This window comes from Pelobates fuscus, chromosome 10, assembly GCF_036172605.1.
Source record: "Pelobates fuscus isolate aPelFus1 chromosome 10, aPelFus1.pri, whole genome shotgun sequence".
Classification (NCBI taxonomy): Eukaryota; Metazoa; Chordata; class Amphibia; order Anura; family Pelobatidae; genus Pelobates; species Pelobates fuscus.
In genome coordinates this window covers 638,145-664,239 of record NC_086326.1, presented here as the reverse complement: position 1 = coordinate 664,239, position 26,095 = coordinate 638,145, and the positions used below count along the sequence as shown (strand labels likewise).

The window sequence follows — 26,095 nt, the reverse complement described above, 5'->3', positions numbered from 1 at the left end:
AGACCACCAGGGCATCTCCAAGGGACTACCAAGGTTTAGTACTTGCCCCCCTCCCAGGCAAGGATATGAAAAATATTTTTTTTATTAAAAAAAGTATATATTTATTAATCTGCCCTCCTACCCCCATAGACCCACAATAACTCCCCCCCATACACACACTGCACCCCCAATACACACACACTGCATCTCTCACACACACACACACACACACTGTACCCCTCACATGGGAGCGCCAGCCCGTGTGGCCTATATGTGCTGTAGCCGCGTGGAAAGCCCCAGCAGAGGCCTCACCACGGGGGCTGACCACATCAGGCTGGAGGGGAGCCAATTGCTCAGGAAGGTGCCTACCCCCATCCAGGGCAGCTGCAGCTCTGATTGCAGCAGGATTGAATCCACATCCTTCCCTCAAGCAGGTAAAATCAACTGGCCCAGGACACACAGAAGCACAGAGTCGGGTAAGTTGTTTGCTGGCCCGTCTCCCAAGAGGCACTGAGGTAAAATGATCCCTACACCACTCCCAAACACATAACCACTCCCATATACACATACAGCCAATCACAAGCATCCCCAAGGCCTACACCTCTCTCACACACACACACACACACACACACACATATTGCACCCCTCACACACACTGGATATGGAAGAGGAAAAATATACACGTTTAAGTGATGGATAAACACACAAAGAGTTACAATGTAACATTTTAATTTGTAAACTATGAAGAGCCACTCACCAAAAACAGTCACAAATGCACTAGCAGAGTCAGCCACCACGTTTGTAGGAGAGTTTATCTTGAGAGGAACCTGCGAATTCGTATCTGTGGGGAGAGAAAGTATGGAGTAATGAGAAAGCAAGAAAGAGATGTAGTAGGATGAGAATTATTTCGATAGTGGACACTCTCATGATATCTGTCTGTGATCTATTCCATGTTTTCTGAGTTTTGTGTGCCAAGTAGTTCTCTGTATTTAGGTTTGCTATGGACATGCATTGTCTGTTCCGCAAAGGGACACTATAGTCAATAGGACCACTATAGCTTAATGCAAAGCGTTTGTCCCTGCAGCGTGACAATTGTAAAAATTGCCTTTTCTCAGATAGGGATAAACATTACTTGTGCTTGCTTTTTTTCTACTGGTAATTGTGCATGGAGGGGCTACATGCTTTTTTGTGAGAACTTCTCATCCTTTGCTAAAGGAGTAAAATAAATGCCCAAATATACAAGCATTCTGCTTTTTCATAAAACTAGCATACAACATACACTGCACTGAGTAAAACTATAAACTCAACACTTTTGTTTTTGCCCCCATTTTTCATGAGCTGAACTCAAAGATTCAAGGCCTTTTTCTATGTACACAAAAGGCCTATTTCTCTCAAATATTGTTCACAAATCTGTCTAAATCTGTGTTAGTGAGCACTTCTCCTTTGCCGAGATAAGCCATCCACCTCACAGGTGTGTCATATCAAGATGCTGATTAGACAGCCTGATCATTGCAAAGGTGTGCCTTAGGCTGGCCACAATAAAAGGCCACCACTAAAATGTGCAGTTTTATCACGCAGCACAATGCCACAGATGTTGTAAGTTTTGAGGGAGTGTGCATTTGGCATGCTGACTGCAGGAATGTCAACCAGAGCTGATGCCCATGAATTGAATGTTCCTTTCTCTACCACAAGGCATCTCCAAAGGCGTTTCCAAGAATTTGGCAGTTCATCCAACTAGCCTCACAACCGCAGAACACGTGATCACATACATACAGTTCAATTGCCATGGAGCCAACCAATCAATACGTACAATACACACAGACACTCCCAAACAAAATCCTCCTCTCTGCCTGTGATATGATTACTGAACACAATGGTTAATATAATTATCACAGACAGAGAAATACAGTTTTTACCAAATATTAATAACTTCCAAAATATACATGCCACAAACATAAAAATCATATTCAAACTCAGCACACTTTAATTATAAACATAGTCAAAATTCAGCCAATTCCATGCAGGGGTTAAAAAGTTAAGGGAAAGTCCTATTTGACCAAATGAAGCATGGCTTTTCTGCCCAAAACCAGGCATAAAAATATATAACTGTGCAGCTATTGCATAAAACATATACATTCAACATATCCCCAGATAACTTAGATCTGAGCGCACATTATGACTGAATGACACTCAGACCACATACATACAGTTCAATTGCCATGGAGCCAAAGTCTTTCACATAGTCTTTCGTTATACGAATGGGCTCCATGGCATAGCTATCTGGGGTAACACTGCTCACATAGGGAAAGTACAGAATGACCCGGCTTTTGGGCCTTCGCAGGGGAAAATCAAGCATTTTAACATGGGGCCATAGTCACAGGGCAGGATGCTGGCAATCAGTCTTCTCCAATGCCCAGTGGCGAGGCTGGTTTCGCCTATATAGGGGCCTATATTATTAAATATAGCAGCATTTGTGTTCCAAATATAACCAACAGAAAGTTAGAAACACGGACAGCATAAAAAGCACAAGCAAAATAAGAATTGTTCTAAACTGAAATATTGATTATTTGCTAAAATTTAAAGAAATTGATATTAATATTGTTGTTTAAAGTGTGTGTTGATACACTCAGCTGGTCCATAGGGGCCCAGGGGAAGCACCTGCCTCAGTTTTTGTTGCACAACAAAAAGCAAAAATAAATCTATTGGCGTGGAAGCATGTTGTGTCTGTCATTAGTACTGCAGTTTTCTCCCTCTCTTTACTGATTAGTGGAGATGCTGTTGACACTATCAAGAGGCTAAGCAACTAATCATAACAAGATGTGAGTATTATGTAAAAAAATATCCTTACTTGGTATAGACCACTCAAAGCTACCCATTGACGTTGCATTGGGACATCAGATTCTGAGCGTTCTAGTAGAAAGTCCTAAAGATTGTCCTGTCTTCAAGGGCAGTTATTGAGTAATTGCAACAGGAGGTGACAATGGGATTTTCAAATAGTTTTTTTTCTTCTAAATACATGTATGTAAGAGCAAAGTCAAATTCCAGGGGTAAACCCTCATGCCCGACTTTTTTTAAAATTGGGTGCATCCTAACCTTATCATTCAATTGTATCTGAAATCACACTGTGGTTAAAATGCAATGTCACTGTACGAATCCATAGGAATCAATGCCAAGTGGGGTAAAACAAATGTTAAAGAATATCCATTTACACGCCACTACAGAATGTTGGATGCACCACAATAACAGAAAAATTTCTACACCTGTAATAATTATTAAATCACCAGACTAATCATTTCATTGTAAATAATAAGAACCCGAATTGCCACAAGATACAGCTTCAATCACTTCCTATTAGTAAAAAAAACAAACAAGCAAACAAACAGTAGGTCCCCGGGAATCTGTGTTATTGTTTTTACCTTGTACACAGACCAAGTGGCTGATGGTCTCTTCTTTCTTAATTCCCTCAGCCTAAAAGGGAGAAAATACAATTATTTGGAAGGGAAAAAAAATGAAAAATCTCTCAGTACTAAAGTTATCTCACAAAATGACTGTAGCTTTGTCAGCTACCAATGCTCACCTTCTTTGAGAAAAGTAATAGAACCGTGAAATTAGCGTGTCAGATGAAGGTGCTAGCTGGGCTTTGAGAAAGCTATTATTTATTGTTATTTACTAGAACAGGCTGATTTAGAAACTGTAACACCTCTTATAATGTGAAAAAAGTGTGCAAAGTAGAGTGAGCATGTTTTCAAGCTGAACACAATTTGCAGTCAGTTGGTTTGGTGGAATATCCATGAACGCCCCCGAGTTATATTTATTTTCTTAAAGCTACACCACTTGTTTCCTGGTCTTATTCTGACTTCTATTGTCATAACTCTGGAAGCCACAATTTTCAGAGGATATTGATGTTGTAGTGCTGAGAGTGCCAAGCCCAGAGGCAGTAGAAGAGCTCTTAGACAAAGTAATAAACTAAGCTTAGAATTTGACACATATATATATATATTGAGCCACCTTGACAAGGGAGTATAGTGGAGTATGACCTTGATTTTCACCTATGTATCATACACATACACATTGAAGCAGAAATATTATCTCATTACTGTCTAAAGCAAGCGTGTCAAACTTGTGGCCCACGGCCTGCATGCGGCCCACAATGGGCATCTTTGCAGCCCGGCGAGCCAAGAGTACATGCTCAGTGTTATAGCAGAGTAGGCACCTTCTTTCCCCACATTGCAGGTGCCTACTCTGCTAAAACTTACCCGACCGGGGAGGATGGCCAGCGAGGGAGCTCCAGGTATAGAGAATATTCCCACTTCACAATAACAGTAAAAAAAACATAAAAATACATCATTCTTATTTTACCGAACGGAACCCCCATGTTCGACATCCCCAGATAGCTTGGATCTGAGCGCTCAATATATCCGAACAGCGCTCAGATCCTATGTATACAGTAAAATTGCCATGGATCTAAAGTGTTCATCGGGCGTTCGACAGAAAGAATGAGCTCCATGGGTTTTGCTATCTGCAACGGTTCCATTTGTGGATTGTCAATATACCGAACGGCACGGCGTTCGTATGAATTGGAACGAAGAGGTGGATGGTTGGTGACTCAGTGGTGTTTGTGGGAAACAGTGTCCAAAATTAGTTCCATGTGGTTGATGCTGGGCGTTCGACTGTCCAAGTTGGCCGCCGCCACATGTTCGTTCATACGAACGACGACCACCCAACCGACCATTCGGGAGTTGTAAGTGGCTGCGCTTAACCACAGTATTAACAAGGTCAAAAAGGTTAAGAAGCAGCACACTTCCCTGCTGGGTGGTCCGCCATTCGGTAGTTAGTTTGTCTTTTAGGGAAGGCAATTAGGGAAACACACGAACAACCGGGGACTGGCAAACAAACAGACAAAACAGTCTCAAATAATAATCCAGAGGCAGGGAGGTCTGCCACAATTATATCTGGGAGTGTCCTATATTTGAACAACGTTGTCATTGGTCTGTAACTTTGTACTACAGTCTTCCACCAGGTCCAGGTGCGAGTACCCCTTGCATGGGGATTGTCATAAAAGGCCAAGTGTGGTCCCATTAAAATTAGTTCACTTCACCCTAAACACGCAGCCTCGTTTAGTGATTGTAGGGAACACCTATACCACCTATATCAGCTTTGGTTTACTATACTGGCTATAATCACTAACTCTTGTAAGAGATACACAGCTACACCGGCTATACTCTTTGGAGGAGGGGAGGTCCACCCACTGTTAGTTGGATCATTGTCTTAGGTCCAGGGTGGGTAGAAGACAGTGTGACCCCAGTCAAGCTGCGGTGGCTAACAGGCTACGGTGCTTATGGTGTCCGGTGTAGTGCTTATAGGCAACTCAGATCCTTATAGTGCTGATAGGTGACTCAGCAGCGATTGGCGGAGGCACCCGGTCGAGGTGCCAGGCAGTCCATCACACTGTACTTTTCTAAATAAAATTAAGTTTCTATGAAAACTGACATTTTTGTTTTTTGCGGCCCACATGAACTTTAACCTTGTTTATTTGGCCCGTGTTAGCCTTTAAATTTGACATGCTTGGTGTACACTCATGTACTAAGGTATGTACATAATAGTTGAATTACATTATCATTAGGCAAGGCAACTAAAGTGACAGTATAAAGTAGTGATTCTTCCCAGTACAGGCAAGAATAAAAGCAGCCAATGCAACACTGACCAACATACACACACTCACTGACAGACACACAATGACACAGACAGACACAGACAGACAGACACAGACAGACACACACACTCACTGACAGACTGTCAGTATACAACTGAGATGCAACATGCAGACTGTAGATACAAGGTAACGTATACCGGACCTTAGAATGGCCAGACTAACGTATAAGCACAAGGATAGTCAAAGTCAAAGTTAAGCGAGTAAGCCAAAGCCGGGTTAAGGAGTATAGAAAACAGAATAGTCACAAACAAAGCCAAGGTCAAAAGCTAGCATGTAAATCACTGAATACAGAATAGCACTATTGGGACCAAAAATGAACCACAACAGGCCACGAGAAAAATGAGAATCAAGAAGGGAATGTATCTCATATTCCTCATTACCATCAACCAGCACAGAGGAAGGGACAACAACAGGACGAGTAAACATGTTACAGATCAGGGCTTCACAAACGTTTATGGGCCGAGACCCACTTTTCAAAACAGTAATTTTTCGAGACCCACTTGCTTTTAATGCATATTTTAAAAAGTGAACACCATGGCAATCAGCATCAGAGGCATACAATTGGCACACCATAGCAATCCGCTTTAGAGGCATACAATTGGCACACCATAGCAATCCGCTTTAGAAGCACACAATTGGCACACCATGACAATTACTTTTAGAGGCATAAATCTGGCACAGAAGAAAAAAAAAAACACTGAAAAAACTGCTGCAAAAAGCAGATGTATCAGACTGTATATATCTGGATATGATCAAGTAGTCAAACAAAAAATAAAGATAATAAAAAATGCTAGATATCCCTGTGAAAATAATACTAAAAAATAGATAGGAAAATGGTATTAGATCATGTGCCCCTAATAGTATATATGAGTATATATAGACAGAATAACACACCAAATTGAGCTTTAATAAATCATGCTCTAGGTGTTCTCTGCTATATATAATAACTATCTTAATGAGAAAAGAGGGGGAGAAAAGAATATATAAGTAAAAACCCAATAACTACCACTAAATAAATTCTCTAAATAGAGATACTAAATTCCTTCAAAAAAGGTCCCAAAGAATATATATATATATATATATATAGGCTAATATAATAGTATAAAAAAATGTACATGATATTAGAGAATAATATAGAAGGAAAGAGAATATAGATATCGTGAAGCTTAGAGTGCTCACGGCATATCTATGGACACTCAACCTTCTAATAGTGGTAGAAATTGATACCTATCTATTTAAACATAGAACGAATACAAGTGAAATCAATTACAGTGCCATACTGTGAATACGTGGACTAAATCTGATGTCTAAAGAAGACAGTGAAACGCCTGACGCGCGTTTCGGTGCTGTTGCAAGCACCTTCGTCAGAGGCAAATGTGATACTGCTCGACGAGTCCTTGAAATACCCTGTGTGAAGAGTCCATTAACCAATAGGCGTCCTATCTTAGTAGGGGGTGTGGCTAAACATTTCCCACGCTGAATAGACCTGATTAGCTCCATAACGTCGGAGGGAGTGGGACGGACATAGTCTGCCTATTAGAATAGGCTCCTCCCACTTTCCTCAGTGTATGGAAACCCTGTATTTTCTATTTTAAGACATTATATAATTCGTAATGAAGCTTAATATGTAGTATAGATGGATATTTTGTTATAATATTATAAATCCAGATGGTTCATAGATATGCTGTAGAATAAGGCATGTCTATTAAATATAAAGTTTATACAGTAAAAATAGCAATAGTAATACACATACATATATTGCCTTTGTGGTGTTCATAGATTGTCTCTGTTGTAACACTCAAATAGATATAAACATATATATACAAGTAACCACAATAGCTTTAATATGTATATATATTAATCAGGGATTCATTTAATATACATATTTATTATACATATTAAAGCTATTGCTTCTATCTGCTCCTCATTATTCCTTCGCGCGATTTAGTGATGCCAGGTGCCGGAATATGACGTCATATTCCGGCACCCGGCTTCACTATAGACGGCGCGCACAAGAGAGCAGTGAGGAGCAGGAACACTGAACTCCCTCGCTGGACCTCCTGCCCGGCCGGGTAAGTTTTAGCAGAGTAGGCACCTGCAATATGGGGAAAGCAAGTGCCTACTCTGCTATAACACTGAGCATGTACTCGCGGCTCGCCGAACCGCAAAGATGCCCATCGTGGCCTCATGCGGCCCGCGAGTTTGACATGCTTGCCGTACAGCCTTGCTTTTTTCTGCCTTGTTTGCAGAGCGTCAACTGTGCACAGCAAATGTGCCCACATCTCACAATACCTAGCAACAAAGCTTCTTTGATGCTAAGAGCAAAATTCATGTAATTTTAATGCAAAGGTCTTTGAAACCACTTCAATATATTTTGCACAGAAATGTGTAGCCTTTGAGCAAAAAATGCACAGCCTGAGATCAAATGCACAGCCTGAGATCATAAACCTTAAACTGTGACGAACATATACAGCAATGTCTGTCATTTCTCTCTAACACCTGCCAGGTTTAAAGCATGGATGAAGTGCATTCTGAAGATTTTACTACAAACTCTAAATCAGGTTGACTTTTTTATACTACAATAATTTTATAATACATTTTTTTATTATTATTATTATAATTAGTAATTTAGTCATTTGTTAGTGTGCAAACATTTTTAGGAATTAGATTTTTTTGTTATATTTTAACAGTTATGACTTTACAATGGAGTTGTATCTCTTTAGGTTCTTAGCTTCCTTCTCTGTTCGTGAAGACAATGAATCTGACAATGAATCAGATACATGCTTGAGGGGGTAGCTGGTAGCCCGCCCAATATATGCCTGGCTCCGGGAAGCCAAAACTGTGTATCGGTTAAACTTTCCATCAAGTTCTAGACCTTTATCTGGGCTTCTGCAGCCACGTTTGTGAGCCCGGCTGCCATTTTAGTTTTTAAACTGAGACCACCAGCTATCCTCCTAATGAGAAATCTCTAAACAAATGGAATTACAAAAATGTATCTGTATCTATTGATAGATCTCCAAGTGTGGATCAATCAAAGCTAAGCAACCTAGGGATAAAGCCTCACGTCTAATTATTTTAGATAATAATGTTTACCTCTACACGAAGTGTCTGTATTACAGTGTCATTACGAGGTGGCTGGGAAGCGTCACTGGGTCCCTTACAAGATTGTTTAATGTGAGATGTTACACCTGAGCCCACAATAGAGATTTCTCCTGTAGAGTAAAAAATGTAAAAACAAGCAATAAGTGGGTGCAGAAGAATGCAGATCAATGAGAGAGATACAGAGAAGTGGAAAAGACAGAAAAGCAGGAGTACAAACAGGAAACATGGATAGAGCTGGATGAAATCTACAGTAAAATAAGGGTATGAATTAAATGTCACAGATGGAAATATAAATGAAACATGTAAGACATCAATTACATAAAAAGTCAGTGCAGATTATTGTGCACACTCAAAGGGCATAAAACTATATTAATAATAATATTACCCACCATCTAGCCCCCCTGACCCACACTTGCACCTGTAAATATATCCTGTAAATATATCAAAATCTTACCTTTATTCCAGTCTACTGCTGCTGGCTCTGCTCCTGATCTGCTGAGACTGTCATGAGACAGATCAAATCCCTTATTTTGCATTTTTTCCACTTACGTCCCAGGTCTTCCTTCTATCTTCCAGCCAACTCCTTCCTTCTTCCAGGTTCACATCATTACATGCAAATTACGTAATTACCGCGAAGACACAACCACCATTTCAGTGGCTGCCATCTTAGATTTGGTCATTGCCCTTTTTTTTTTTTCATGTAAGTGAAAAAAACACTCAAAATAAGGGTGCCAATTTTAGACATAAAATTGACTTATTTGGCTTGGAAGGATTGCACTTTAAGAAAGACCTGCTGGTTGGTCGAAACGCGATAGTGCTTTTAAAATACCTCTGTTATCAAACCTGAATGTATATTCCTTATAATTTGAATTAATTTGCTTGTATTTGAGTTATGTAATAAAGATGGAGATTTTTACTGACAAGTTGCTGTTGGTTCCTGGTATCCATGAATGTGGCTATATGAGCTGAGAAGTCTTAAGTTTGAGTCCATCTTTAAGTGACTCAACAGTATGTGAGTGCAAATATTTACATGTTGTGTGATTTCTAACTTAGGCATACTAAACTATAAGATATTTGTAGCGGAGAGCATGGGCGTAAGAATCCAAAAAAATCTGGGGGGGTTAGCATTTTTACTCGCCGGGTATATTCTTATTCCGTAAACTAGGAGTTGTTTATCCCATTGTACAGCGCTACGGAATTTGCAGTCGCTATATAAATGATTAAATAATAACATTAAAGGGTCACTACAGGGAAGGGGTTTTACTTACCCGGATACAGCGCCGGGATCCTCCTGATTAGAACCACCCCTACCCTTCCCATGAATATTAGAACCACCCCTACCCCTTCCATGCACAAAAGAACCCCACCTACCCCTTCCACGCATATTAACCCCCTACCCCTTCCATGCATATTAGTACCCCCTAACCCCGTCCATGCATATTAGAACCCACCCTACCCCTTCCATGCATATTAGTACCCCCTAACCCCGTCCATGCATATTAGAACCCACCCTACCCCTTCCATGCATATTAGTACCCCCTAACCCCTTCCATGCATATTAGTACCCCCTAACCCCGTCCATGCATATTAGAACCCACCCTACCCCTTCCATGCATATTAGTACCCCCTAACCCCTTCCATGCATATTAGTACCCCCTAACCCCGTCCATGCATATTAGAACCCACCTTACCCCTTCCATTCATATTAGTACTCCCTTAACCCCTTCCAATAATTTTTCTACCTCCCCCCTCCTCCCATCCATATTAGTAGCCCCCCTAAACCCTTCCAATTATTTTTCTACCTACCCCTCTCCCCCTATCCTTATTAGTAGCCCCCCTAACCCTTTCCAATTATTTTTCTGCCATGTTAACTAATGCCAGTGCTGGAGTGCCGCCGTGTTTACATTAAAAGGCCTGCAGGGACAGGCTATAGACACCAGAACCACTACATTAAGCTGCAGTGCTTCTGGGGAATATAGTGTTTCTTTAATGTGAGGTAAATTAGAGATTAGTGCCACGAATAATATGCTAGATTGCCTACTTACAACCAGATGAGGATGATGATGGGCTCTAGCTGCAGTCTGGCTCCACTGGTCTGGTGTAGAACAGGCTCTCTGGAGGCTGTTTGTAATTGTGGTCACAAAAATCAATGTTCTGGAAGAATGGGAAGCAGCTCCATTTTTTGGGGGGCCCTTTACACAGCTCAAGGTCTGGGTCCCAGGGTCCACTTTCACGTTCCACCAATGAGTTTGTTCACAGGGGGTGGAGTGTGTAGGGGATGTCCTGATATGTGTGTAAGGAATGCATTGTGTGAATCTGTGTATGTATGTGTAAGGGCGGCAAGGTGTGTTTCTGTGTATGTGCGGGATGCAGTGTGTGCGTCTGTAAGGGGTGCATTGAGTGTGTGTACGCTGTGCATTGAGTGTGTGTAAGGAATGCATTGTGTGTTTCTGTGTGTGTAAGGGTTGCATGATTGTGTGATTGTGTGTGTCTGATGGATGTCAATCTCTCTCCCTCCCTTGTCACTCTTTCTCTTTCTCCCCCTCCCTTGTAACTCTTTCTCCCCCTCCCTCCCTCCCTTGTCACTCTTTCTCCCCCTCCCTCCCTTGTCACTCTCTTTCTCCCTCCCTCGTCACTCTCTTTCTCCCCCTCCCTCCCTCGTCACTCTCTTTCTCCCCCTCCCTCCCTCCCTTGTCACTCTCTTTCTCCCCCTCCCTCCCTCCCTTGTCACTCTCTTTCTCCCCCTCCCTCCCTCCCTTGTCACTCTCTTTCTCCCCCTCCCTCCCTCCCTCCCTCCCTCCCTCGTCACTCTCTTTCTCCCCCTCCCTCCCTCGTCACTCTCTTTCTCCCCCTCCCTCCCTCGTCACTCTCTTTCTCCCCCTCCCTCCCTTGTCACTCACTTTCTCCCCCTCCCTCCCTCCCTCCCTCGTCACTCACTTTCTCCCCCTCCCTCCCTTGTCACTCTCTTTCTCCCCTCCCTCCCTTGTCACTCTCTTTCTCCCCCTCCCTCCCTTGTCACTCTCTTTCTCCCCCTCCCTCCCTCCCTTGTCACTCTCTTTCTCCCCCTCCCTCCCTCCCTTGTCACTCTCTTTCTCCCCCTCCCTCCCTCCCTCCCTCCCTCGTCACTCTCTTTCTCCCCCTCCCTCCCTCGTCACTCTCTTTCTCCCCCTCCCTCCCTTGTCACTCACTTTCTCCCCCTCCCTCCCTCCCTCCCTCGTCACTCACTTTCTCCCCCTCCCTCCCTTGTCACTCTCTTTCTCCCCTCCCTCCCTTGTCACTCTCTTTCTCCCCCTCCCTCCCTTGTCACTCTCTTTCTCCCCCTCCCTCCCTTGTCACTCTCTTTCTCCCCCTCCCTCCCTTGTCACTCTCTTTCTCCCCCTCCCTCCCTTGTCACTCTCTTTCTCCCCCTCCCTCCCTTGTCACTCTCTTTCTCCCCCTCCCTCCCTTGTCACTCTCTTTCTCCCCCTCCCTCCCTTGTCACTCTCTTTCTCCCCCTCCCTCCCTTGTCACTCTCTTTCTCCCCCTCCCTCCCTTGTCACTCTCTTTCTCCCCCTCCCTCCCGTGTCACTCTCTTTCTCCCCCTCCCTCCCTTGTCACTCTCTTTCTCCCTCCCTTGTCACTCTCTTTCTCCCTCCCTTGTCACTCTCTTTCTCCCTCCCTTGTCACTCTCTTTCTCCCCCTCCCTGCTCTCTGCAGAGCGCTCGGGCGGCTGCAGCATGAGGGGGCCCGGCGGAGCTGGGGGGGATTTCACCATAACCTGTACCCCTTGCATGATTTGCTGGGGGGCGATGTGTCCCCCCGATCCCCCCCGGTTCCTACGCCCATGGCGGAGAGCAGTAGTAGCAGGGCTTCTTCTCTGCTGGTTACCCCAACAGTAACTCAGGAACAAACAGGAAACTTCAAGACAGCAGGCATAAGTACAAGATAATCCACAAATATCCCATCACCCTTCCCAATAACTGGAAAACAGTATTAGGAGCAGAACAGAATCTTTAACCCCTTAAGGACCAAACTTCTGGAATAAAAGGGAATCATGAGTCACACATGTCATGTGTCCTTAAGGGGTTAATGGCCAGGCTGGCCTTTCATGCAGGTTTTACCCCAAAGGTTACCACCCAGGTGGACCTTGTGAGGCACCAGTAAAAATATGCAGCAACCAATAAACACAGAGTCAGGTAATAGGTCACTCCCATACATTACACACAATCCCTCCCTCTGCTCAGGAGATAATTGAGTTAATTACTGAATCAACTCAATTATCTCCAAACAGAAAAATCTAAATTTTTATACTTTTCAAGAAACACCCCAAAAACATATTATACACTCATAATTCCAACGTCCCCTGATTGCCCCGATCTAGCGGAGCAACATACTTAAAAATCACCAGATCGGTTCAGGGGTTCGACAGTTTTATGGAGTGTGACAGACCCTCCGTCAATCGATGCTCCTAGTGCTTACCATGGACCATCAACACTGCACCAGACACCATCAGCACCGCAGTCCCCACATCCAGAGTTACAGCTTGGCTGGGAACTCGCCGTCCTATACCCACCCTGGACCTACGACAAGGCTCCTGGTTCCAGTGGGTGAACCTCTCCTCCAAGAGAGAGTAGCAGGAACAAGCTCTTAAAAGAGCTTAGTGATTATAGCCCAGGGGAGTATACAGAGTATAGCAATCTTCCAGTGTAGATTCAGCCTTTTCCCCCACACTTGTTGATGGTAAAACAGGAACTCAGCAGATCTGAGGGTTTATTGAACAGCTTGGTCCTTTATACAGTTTTCCCCACAAGGTTACCCCCCAGGTGGACCTTGTGGGGCACAGGGACACAGGAACAACAAGGCAATAATTTTTTTTTTACATTCAGTCACAGTTTTGCATTCAGTCACTCCCATACAGTATACACAATCCCTCCCCTCTGCCTGTGATATAATTAACAAAGACAATGGACTAACCCAATTAACTCTAAGCAGAAAAAACATACATTTTTACAAACCCTAAAAAGTACCCCCAAAATACAACATATCCCCACAAAAGTCACATCCCCTGATAGTCCCGATCTGGGTGAACAACATTTCCAAAAATCACCCAGAGCAGTTCAGGGGTTCAGGAATTTCCTGTAAGTCTAATTTTTGCCCCACAGTGCACATGGTCCCATTGCCAAAATAGTTCCATACACTCGGCGACAAAACACTGCTGGACAATTTAAGATGGCTGCCGCCACGTTTGAATCTGTTCCAGTTAAAAGTCTAAGGGGCAGAAACAGTACTTTTGAATATGTGTTATCACAGGGCGCATAGTCCCAGGGTAGGAGGCAGGCAAACAGGCCCCTCCAAAAACCAGTGGCGAGGTTACTTTCACCACATATCTTCCCCTCCCAGGGAAGACTAACCAGGTACCTGACCTCACGCCGGTCGGTACCTGAGTTAGTCTGGCAGCCCACCCACAACCAAATACTGGACATGGTGAATTTGGTAGCCTGTCTCTGTCCAGTGAGTCCACCAAGGTTGTGTTGGTATCTGGTACTCCCGGTCCCTGGGTGGCTCTCTGGCTTGGAGTGGAGGTTACTTGGGGGGCAGAGATCAGTGGTGCTCTGCCCTGGTACCAGCGCTTCAGCTGGGTAAACCGGTGCACAGTCCTGCCCTGTAACAACGGTTTAGGGAGAGCCAAATGGAGGTCTTAGTTCTACTGACCGCACACGAGGTGTAAGCCTAGAATAGTTCCATGGGTTTGGGCTGTGCGGTCGGTCTACGTTCAGGAAGCTGAAATGTATGAAAGTACATAAAAATATGGTTTGTGTCTTTGTTCGTTTAATTCCTCTCGTTCGTGTGATTCTTTTTACTGAATGCCGCTCTGTTCCGTTGAGTTCACACAAACTTATAGTCTCTGCGGGGTTCGTGCCATCGAGCGTCCGATTTGGGTTCCAGACACTCCACGACCAAACACCGCTGGTGCAAGTCGTATGCTAAGATGGCCGCCGCCATGTGTTCGTATGACGAACAGAAGCCACCAAGGGGAACACCCAGTTAGTTTGTGCGTTTGGCAATTGAGAGAGTGTGAACCAAGTTAGGGAGGTCAATTGATGCCATGCTCCTCTCCTAGGTGGCCTGGTTGTTCGGTAGTTGGTTCGTTTGTCGAACCATACGGTGGAAAATAGCTGAACAGGGTTCTTACTTAACAACCAGACGAATGATAGCCAATATCATATTGTTACTTGTTTCCACAAGTAACTAACAGGGACAATATACGAAATAAGGTAACAAAACAAGGTGGGTGGACAGCCCTTAGCAAAAGGAAGGTACTGTGGCGAAGCCCATTGTGCTACAATATTATTTTGTGCTTTATTGTTGAACTGTTATGCTCCAGAAGTGGGTAATATTATCATTAATATTGTTTTATACCCTTTAAGTGTGCACATACACCTGCACTGTTTTTATAATGTATTTGATTGTTTGTTGTGTGGAGTGACACAGCAGCAGGTGTCATCAATGCACTATTCCAATGAGAGAAGAACAAATTGCTAATTATGGCTCCAATTTAATATTTTTAGATAAGCTTTTCCTTTGATTTAATATTTTTGCCTAAGCTTTTTAAAAATATGTTTTCAACATATTAACATATTAAAAATGTATCAATACATGAAAAAAATATATATCAATATATGAAAAAATGTTAAAGGGACACTATAGTCACCAGAACAACTACAGCTTAATGTATTTGTTCCGGTGAGTATAATAGATCCCTTCAGGCATTTTCATGTAAACACTGCCTTTTCAGAGAAATGGCATTGTCTACATTGCCCCTAGGGACACCTCCAAGTGGCCACTACTCAGATGCATTGATTCAATGCATCTCTATGAGGAGGTCCTGATTGGCTAAAATGGCATTTGGCCCCACCTCTGTGCCGATTTTAGCCAATCCAATGCTTTCCCCTATGGTAAAGCATTGGATTGGCTAAAATAGTCCATTTTGATGATATCACAAAGGAGGGCGGAGACAGTGACGGTGGACATGAGCGGCGCAGGAAATAAGGTGAGTTTTAAACTTTTATATGGGGGCTAAGGGGGGTGTCAGCCACCTAAATGTTGGGTGTAGCACTATAGGGTCAGGAATACATGTTTGTGTTCCTGACCCTACAGTGATGCTTTAAAATATTACAATAATTCTTACATTTTTAAATCATTTTAAAAGTGTATCCAAAAATATTAAATCATATGAAAAGCTAATTAAATAATATTAAATCAGGGCCTATATTTTCCAAAAAATTAATTGTTTAAGGATTTTCAAACCTATTTTTTTCGCCTGGACATGATACGTGAATGAGGCCCTCTGCTTATTGCAAATGCATTGAAAATCTGGGTCAGCAATTTTCTTTTTCGGATTCTTATTACTCTGGAGCTGAGCCGTGAAGTCATTAGATGGGGATAACAACGCAGTGACCTGCGAATACAAAGAATAACATTGGTGCCATATAATTAATAAAGATCGAAGCAATTACCTTGGAGGCCAAAGTAACTATTGATTATCTGTCAGATTTTTATATAGTTTTATATATTTTTTTTATTGTTAGTACTTGACATACTACACTATGGTCTATGGTTTATGTTTCTATTTCAGACTGTTCAAGATGTTAGAAGTGGTAATATATATTGTTTTTGCTGTGTGCTCTCACCTTGTTATTAATTTGTAGTATTTTCAATGTGTGTTTATTAAGAGGTGAGAGTAGTCACACTAGTTTGGTCTTATATTGCACTAATAGCACTTTTTTCCTGGACTGTATATTATAGTAAATAAATGTTGCAAAGTTTCTCTTGTAGTACACAGGCCAGATTATTTTTTTACATTTATTTTCAGCTTGTTCACCTGTGGTTATACCATATATATTAATTACTTTGCAGTACAGAAGAGACTCAGGGAAACTGCAAGAAGAGCCTTCAAAAAAAATAATGTGTTAGAGTTCATTTTATTACTAGAGTATATGCGGATTCACTTACAATGCATAGAATGTATGGATGTAAAGTCATCTAAGAACAAGAGACAATGATATTTGGAAATATCAGAATAATTTGCGAGTTCATTGTTAATCTATGTGTCCCTGTGGGGAATAATGAAATATCACTCACATCGGCACACATGTCCATGTAGTTCGCTATGACGGCCGCCAAAACCAGGGTCTCTCCTCTAACAATGGAATAGGGCATAGACATTTCCATAAAGAACGGCATAAACGAGGTTAAGTTGGAATATGACCGAGTCATTCCAAAACCTTGCTTCTCGGATGTACAGAAAACAGAACCTTTCCACTCGGTGATGGTATCTGGAATAATCTCCGATAGGGTAGCACGACCTTCAGAACTGAGAAGAGTTCAAACAAGACTCAATATCTTTAATCATGAGGTTTTATTCAATATAAAGTTTCTAGAAAAGGGTTATTTATCTAACTCAGAATTGTAGCAAATGAAAAGCCAAATTGTAAACTAAAGGCAAACTCAAATGATTTGGAGACATTTTCAATGTTATCTGTAGTTAGCACTTGACGTTTGTTGCCTACATTTTGCAATTTCAATTTCATTTCACTACAACTGGGTGTTTAGTGAGTAACCTTCTGTGAGCACTCCAAGGAGATGGTTAAGAAAACAGCCAGTCCTTGTGGTTTGTGTAGGAAGTCACTCAATGGATGCTGCGTGTTTATAGGCTTATGGTTGAGGACGCTATGCTCGCAGAATAAAAATCTTTGTGATTTCTGCTGTTCTTATAAAGCAACACAGTATAGAGTTAGATTGCAAATAAGTCCTGCGCTCACTCCCATCACTCCTGGGCAGCAGTACACAACAGCCCCAATACATACAGTAAAAACCAAAGCAAAAGTTACCTGCGCTCTCTCCTAAATCCCTATGCATATTTAAACAAATGGAGGTCATTTAGTTACTCCAATGGCCACTGGAGGGAATGCCCGCCTGCCAACGTCAAGGCAGACCCCCTAGACAGGTCCTTTACTGTATGTATTGGGGCTGATGTGTACTGTGGTTGTTGCTGCCGCCCAGGAGTGATGGGAGTGAGCGCAGGACTTTTCCTTTTGTATTTGTATTCACTTTTTGTATCACACAGCTAGGTTACAATGCCATCCCATGTGTTATTATTATTATTATTATTGCTATTTATATAGCGCCAACAGATTCCGTAGCGCTTTACAATATTATGAGAGGGGATTTAACTATAAATAGGACAATTACAAAAACCTTACGGCAACAATAGGTTGAAGAGGACCCTGCTCAATCGAGCTTACATTCTATAGGAGGTGGGGTGTAAAACACATTAGGACAGGAATTTGCAGTCAAATAAGGTGGGCTGCCCTTTAGGAGAGAGCGAGAGACAGGTATGTGAGGTAGAGGTTAGTCTTGGAGGCCATAAGCTTTCCTAAAGAGATGGGTTTTAAGGCACTTCTTAAAAGATGCAAGACTAGGGGAGAGTCTGATGGCGGTAGGCAGGCTATTCCATAGGAAGGGAGCCGCCCGCGAGAAGTCCTGCAAGCGTGAGTTGGCCGTACGGGTGCGGACAACGGACAGGAGGTGGTCACGGGCAGAGCGGAGAGACCGAGAAGGGACATACCTATGGATCTATGAGGAGATATAAGAGGGGCTAGAGTTGTTCAGTGATATATAGGTGTGAATTAATACCTTGAATTGACTCCTATAGCATACAGGAAGCCAATGTAAGGACTGGCAGAGGGGTGAGGTGTGAGAGAACCGACTAGAGAAGAAAATTAGTCTGGCAGCGGCATTCATTATGGACTGTAGCGGTGCAGTACAGATTTGGGAAGACCAATCAGGAGAGGGTTACAATAATCCATGTGGGAAATTACTAGAGCATGGACAAGCTCCTTGGTAGCATCTTGTGTAAGAAAGGGGCGGATGCGGCTATGTTTTTAAGATGGAATCTACAGGATTTGGCAACATGCTGGATATGAGGCTCAAAAGTGAGGCCAGAATCAAGTATGATGCCAAGACAAGGATGGACTGATGTGGGTACCACAAACTTGAAGGGAGAGCGAAAGAGGAGAATCAGTATTAGGAGGAGGAAAGACAAGGAGCTCAGTTATAGAGAGATTGAGTTTCAGAAAGCGGGAGCCCATCCAGTCAGAGATGGAAGAAAGGGAAGTAGTGACACGTTGCAGGATGGCAGGGGACAGGTCCGGGGAGGAGAGATATAACTGGGTGTCATCAGCCTACAGGTGGTAGTGGAATCCAAAAGAGGTAATAAGTTTGCCAAGAGAGGCAGTATAAAGATAAAATAGAAGGGGACCAAGGACGGAGCCTTGGGGGACTCCAACCGAGACAGGACGAGGGGAGGAGGTATCATTAGAAAAGGAGACACTGAATGAGCATTGTGAGAGATAAGAGGAAAACCCTGAGAGGACAGTGTCACAGAGACCAAGTGATTGAAGAGTTTGGAGAAGGAGAGCATGATCACCTAATTAAGGGTTAAAAAGTATATAGGGGTGTATATAAACAATACCCCTCTCTGTCTCATTAGAGATATCTTTGCCAGAAGCTCAAGGAAGCAAGGTGAAAGGTCAGTGTAAAACCCGCCCAGGCAGGCGTTGGCAGGCGGACATTTCCGCCATTGGAGTAACTAAATATACATAGGGATTAAGGAGAGAGCGCAGGTAACTTTTTCATAGAGTTAGATTTCCTTTCTAAATGAAATCCCATAAAGCCATAGTTGTAGGAAAGTGGGGTGCATGAGAAAAGAGATCTCTGATTATGATGACTTCTGAAGCCTTAGTACATGTTCGATGTTCTGGTCATTTTGAATACATATCAGTGGGGTTTGGACAACCCTAGCACCAGTTACCAAAATATCAGAATTATTCATTACATTTGGATTGCCAGAAATTTAAAGTCATTTTCAAAATTTAGGCCAAAATAGCTGAATTAGAAAATGTATCCAAGCCAATTCTGTTTTCAGTTCGGTTAAATTGACTTTAAATTTGAAATTCCCTTTCAATCCAATTTCAGGGATATTTATTAAAGAGAGAATTTTCGTGAATTCAAAGTGTATTTCACATTTAAGGCCAGAATAACTGAATTGGGAAAAGTTTTCAAGTCCGCTCCACTTCCAGTTTGCTAATTTTGTTCTGAAATGTTCAATTCACATTGAATTTACGTTGAATTCCCAACAATTCTCACTTAATAATAAAACAGATTTAAATGAGTTGGGCTTTTCTTCTCATAGCGTTAAAACTGACTTTTCAACAAGGAAATGCAAAGTTAATTAAGTGAAATAACTCAAATATACAAATTTTGTCTGAATATGTGTGTAATTTTTTAGAAAAAAATAGAAAACTGCTAATTTTGTAATTTGTTTGTGAGAAGGTGAATATTTATACACATTTAAAGGGTCAGACCAGGTTTTTTTTTTTTTTTAAATCTCTATTTTTACATATTTCAAATGATTTTCATTAGAATAAAAAACACCAAATCCCTGGTACACACAAAATAAAAAGTGCTGAGTACACCTGTTAGCACTATATAAATAAAATACACATATACTGTATACCTATTGCACTTACTGTACCTCCCTCTACTGTAATGTAACCTGTAAAGTGCTGAGTACACCTGTTAGTGCGATATAAATATAATATACATACACTGTATACCTACTGCACTTACTGTACCTCCCTCTACTGTAATGTAACCTGTAAAGTGCTGAGTACACCTGTTAGTGCTATATAAATACAATATAAATACACTGTATACCTACTGCACTTACTGTACCTCCCTCTACTGTAATGTAACCTGTAAAGTGCTGAGTACACCTGTTAGCGCTATATAAATATAATATACATACACTGTATACCTACTGCACTTACTGTACCTCCCTCTACTGTAATGTAACCTGTAAAGTGCTGAGTACACCTGTTAGTGCTATATAAATAAAATATACATACACTGTATACCTACTGCACTTACTGTACCTCCCTCTACTGTAATGTAACCTGTAAAGTGCTGAGTACACCTGTTAGCAGTATATAAATAAAATATACACACACTGTATACCTACTGCACTTACTGTACCTCCCTCTACTGTAATGTAACCTGTAAAGTACTGAGTACACCTGTTAGCGCTATATAAATATAATATACATACACTGTATACCTACTGCACTTACTGTACCTCCCTCTACTGTAATGTAACCTGTAAAGTGCTGAGTACACCTGTTAGTGCTATATAAATAAAATATACATACACTGTATACCTACTGCACTTACTGTACCTCCCTCTACTGTAATGTAACCTGTAAAGTGCTGAGTACACCTGTTAGCGCTATATAAATAAAATATACATACACTGTATACCTACTGCACTTACTGTACCTCCCTCTACTGTAATGTAACCTGTAAAGTGCTGAGTACACCTGTTAGCGCTATATAAATAAAATATACATACACTGTATACCTACTGCACTTACTGTACCTCCCTCTACTGTAATGTAACCTGTAACGTGCTGAGTACACCTGTTAGCGCTATATAAATATAATATACATACACTGTATACCTACTACACTTACTGTACCTCCCTCTACTGTAATGTAACCTGTAACGTGCTGAGTACACCTGTTAGCGCTATATAAATAAAATATACACACACTGTATACCTACTGCACTTACTGTACCTCCCTACTGTAATGTAACCTGTAAAGTACTGAGTACACCTGTTAGCGCTATATAAATAAAATATACATACACTGTATACCTACTGCACTTACTGTATCTCCCTCTACTGTAATGTAACCTGTAAAGTGCTGAGTACACCTGTTAGTGCTATATAAATAAAATATACATACACTGTACACCTACTGCACTTACTGTACCTCCCTCTACTGTAATGTAACATGTAAAGTGCTGAGTACACCTGTTAGCACTATATAAATAAAATATACATACACTGTATACCTATTGCACTTACTGTACCTCCCTCTACTGTAATGTAACCTGTAAAGTGCTGAGTACACCTGTTAGCGCTATATAAATATAATATACATACACTGTATACCTACTGCACTTACTGTACCTCCCTCTACTGTAATGTAACCTGTAAAGTACTGAGTACACCTGTTAGCGCTATAAAAATAAAATATACATACACTGTATACCTACTGCACTTACTGTATCTCCCTCTACTGTAATGTAACCTGTAACGTGCTGAGTACACCTGTTAGCGCTATATAAATAAAATATACACACACTGTATACCTACTGCACTTACTGTACCTCCCTCTACTGTAATGTAACCTGTAAAGTACTGAGTACACCTGTTAGCGCTATATAAATAAAATATACATACACTGTATACCTACTGCACTTACTGTATCTCCCTCTACTGTAATGTAACCTGTAAAGTGCTGAGTACACCTGTTAGTGCTATATAAATAAAATATGCATACACTGTATGCCTACTGCACTTACTGTACCTCCCTCTACTGTAATGTAACCTGTAAAGTGCTGAGTACACCTGTTAGTGCTATATGAATAAAATATACATACACTGTACACCTACTGCACTTACTGTACCTCCCTCTACTGTAATGTAACATGTAAAGTGCTGAGTACACCTGTTAGCACTATATAAATAAAATATACATACACTGTATACCTATTGCACTTACTGTACCTCCCTCTACTGTAATGTAACCTGTAAAGTGCTGAGTACACCTGTTAGTGCTATATAAATATAATATACATACACTGTATACCTACTGCACTTACTGTACCTCCCTCTACTGTAATGTAACCTGTAAAGTGCTGAGTACACCTGTTAGCGCTATATAAATATAATATACATACACTGTATACCTATTGCACTTACTGTACCTCCCTCTACTGTAAAGTAACCTGTAAAGTGCTGAGTACACCTGTTAGCACTATATAAATAAAATATACATACACTGTATACCTATTGCACTTACTGTACCTCCCTCTACTGTAATGTAACCTGTATAGTGCTGAGTACACCTGTTAGCGCTATATAAATAAAATATACATATACTGTATACCTACTGCACTTACTGTACCTCCCTCTACTGTAATGTAACCTGTAAAGTGCTGAGTACACCTGTTAGCGCTATATAAATAAAATATACATACACTGTATACCTACTGCACTTACTGTATCTCCCTCTACTGTAATGTAACCTGTATAGTGCTGAGTACACCTGTTAGCGCTATATAAATATAATATACATACACTGTATACCTACTGCACTTACTGTACCTCCCTCTACTGCAATGTAACCTGTAAAGTACTGAGTACACCTGTTAGCGCTATATAAATATAATATACATACACTGTATACCTACTGCACTTACTGTACCTCCCTCTACTGTAATGTAACCTGTAAAGTGCTGAGTACACCTGTTAGCGCTATATAAATATAATAAACATACACTGTATACCTACAGCACTTACTGTACCTCCCTCTACTGTAATGTAACCTGTAAAGTGCTGAGTACACCTGTTAGTGCTATATAAATAAAATATTCATACACTGTATACCTACTGCACTTACTGTACCTCCCTCTACTGTAATGTAACCTGTAAAGTGCTGAGTACACCTGTTAGTGATATATAAATAAAATATACATACACTGTATACCTACTGCACTTACTGTACCTCCCTCTACTGTAATGTAACCTGTAACGTGCTGAGTACACCTGTTAGCACTATATAAATAAAATATACATACACTGTATACCTACTGCACTTACTGTACCTCCCTCTACTGTAATGTAACCTGTAAAGTGCTTAGTACACCTGTTAGCGCTATATAAATAAAATATACATACACTGTGTGACAGACCCATCCATCTGGACTAAAGACTGTTGGGTCCGTCTGATTTGCCCAGTACTTATGGTCCCTGAGAGATCATGCGGAGGGTTGTGACTTTGTACAAATGACATTTCGAATACAGCGGAAACTAACGAAGCGCCAAAGCTACCAAAGTCCTCGAGGTGGCCGACATCGGACAAAGGACCACGTGGCGGCGGCCATCTTAACTTCGAACCCGCCGACCCGTACTATCGACGATACTTCGACAGTTCAACGAAAGTCGAAGTACCGACCCACTTCGAACGGGACTTAGCCATTTTTAGGCCAACAAGTGACCGACCGCACAGCCCGAATCCAGGGAACTATTTTGGGCACGAAAAGGTACCTGCGGTCGGTCATAAACAGACTTTCGAGTAACTTTTTATTCACTGAAGGGATTGGTGTGATTTTTGAGAATGTTTATGTTTTAAGTATGCTGAATCTGAATATGTGCCTCTTATGTGAATATGATGGATGGATTTGAAGTTATGAAAGTTGTATAAAAGTATATTTCAAACTGTATGTATAATAGGATTATGTGTCACACCAAGGGGAGGGAATGTGTGGGATGTACCATCGATGCCAGTGGTTATTTTATGCCTCCCCTTGGGTGTGGCCTGTGTGTGTGAAATGCAAATAAAAGGCAGGCTGGCTGATCCAGTCCTCAGTTCATGTTTTACCCTCATAATGGAGCTTGGTCTCGTTATTGGGGGAACCGGGATTACAAGTGACTAAAGACTGTGTATGGAGCTCGGAAGGTGGTACCGTAACAACTGGTGGCAAGCGACGGGATGATCCTCAACGCCCAAAGAGACCACTACGACCAGGAATAAATGGAACTACAATACCAAAACCTGAGAAGAGCCACCCTAAAAGACTTATTGGAACAAAGGGGCGGACAGGCCAGTAACCTCAAGAAGAGGGACATTATTGCTTTATTGCTGGAAATGGATGGAGTACCAGCGGCAGAGGGAACCAATGGACCCAGCCCAGACGACAGAACCCCCGAGGAGGCAAGATTTGACCGGGCGGTAAGAATTAGGCTGGCCCATTATGGCCCCAACCCCTCCGCGGAGATCATCACCCAGGTTCAAGCCGCTGTGGAGGCCAGCCTGCTACGCCAAAACGGTGCTGCAGCAGCCCCAGTCACAGCAAACCCGGGGGACAAACAGAAAGTGCCATTTGCGGCCTTCAAAGCCTTCAGTGAGACAGAAGGAGAGATTGACGGGTACCTTGCGGATTTTGAGCGGCAATGTGCCCTGCACAAGGTACCCCCGGAAGACTGGGTTACTATACTGTCCGGCAAGTTATCCGGCCGGGCCAACGACGCTTTTCGGGCCATTTCGGATGAGGAGATCGGGGATTATGTGACCGTCAGGGAAGCTTTACTTGCCCGGTATGCCGTTACACCCGAGGCATACCGGAGGAGGTTCCGAGACACTGCAAAAACAACTGGGGACTCATACGTTGAATGGGCCTGCAAGGTACATCGCACAGCCGCCCACTGGATGGCAGGGTGCCAGGCGGTGTCAGGAGAAGAGGTGCTGCAGATGTTTTTATTGGAACATTGTTTCGACAAATTGCCAACAGGGGTCAGAGAGTGGGTAAGAGACCGTAAGCCCTCCACTCTACACGAGGCGGCTCGCTTGGCCGATGAGTACACCGACGCTCGCAGACTGGACAATTCCATCACCAAGGCCACAGCCAGAGCGGAATACCCACCAGCCGCTGCCACTTATCAGCCTCCCATAAACAGACCATCCGCACCCCCTCCGTCTGCCCAGTACCAACGTCCACCCCGGTTTAACGCCCGAGAGTACTCTGAACCCCTTCGGTGCTACCTGTGCAATCAGCTAGGGCACAGGCGACAGGAGTGCCCGATGAACCGTGCCAACAGGAACCAGTCCTGGAGAAAACCCACGGGGGCCCCTTCCCGAGCATCTCTTCCAGCAGCCCACTGTGTAGAGGAAGAGGAATGCTGGGGCATCTTGCATGAGGCGGACCCTGTTCAGGCTGCCCACCAGGACAATCGACAACACCACCGACAGAGTGTAAAGGTCAACGGAAGGGAAGTCAGTGGGCTACGAGACACTGGTGCAACCCTGACTTTGCTCCAAAAGCACCTAGTGTCCGAAGCTCAACATACCGGGGATACCGTGGCAGTACGAGTAGCCGGGGGTGCAGTATTTCGCCTACCCGTAGCCCGGGTACATTTGGATTGGGGAGTGGGCGCTAGACACGTGAATGTGGGGGTCATTAAGGATTTACCCGCTGATGTCCTCCTTGGCAACGACTTGGCCCCCCTTGTTTCGGCCTTTGCTCCCATGGGCCCCGCTGCAGTGGACGCTGTCACGACCCGTGCCCAGACCCGTGCCGCTGAGGCCGGCCCACCTGCTGCTGAGACCCAGGTAAGACTCTCTACCCCGACTTGT

At 42.6% G+C, this 26,095-nt stretch overlaps 1 protein-coding gene across 1 annotated transcript in view; it reads right to left on the bottom strand.

The window, feature by feature from the left end:
- The window catches only part of LOC134575542 (ovostatin-like), a 279,761-nt gene that overhangs the window by 76,088 nt on the left and 177,578 nt on the right, over nt 1–26,095 (bottom strand). Inside the window, exons 19-23 of the mRNA XM_063434840.1 lie at nt 16,916–17,147; nt 16,082–16,232; nt 8,786–8,904; nt 3,396–3,447; nt 737–820 (exon numbers count right to left, since the gene is read on the bottom strand). Coding sequence (XP_063290910.1) covers nt 737–820; nt 3,396–3,447; nt 8,786–8,904; nt 16,082–16,232; nt 16,916–17,147 — 638 coding nt within the window. The remainder of the gene's footprint in view (nt 1–736; nt 821–3,395; nt 3,448–8,785; nt 8,905–16,081; nt 16,233–16,915; nt 17,148–26,095) is intronic.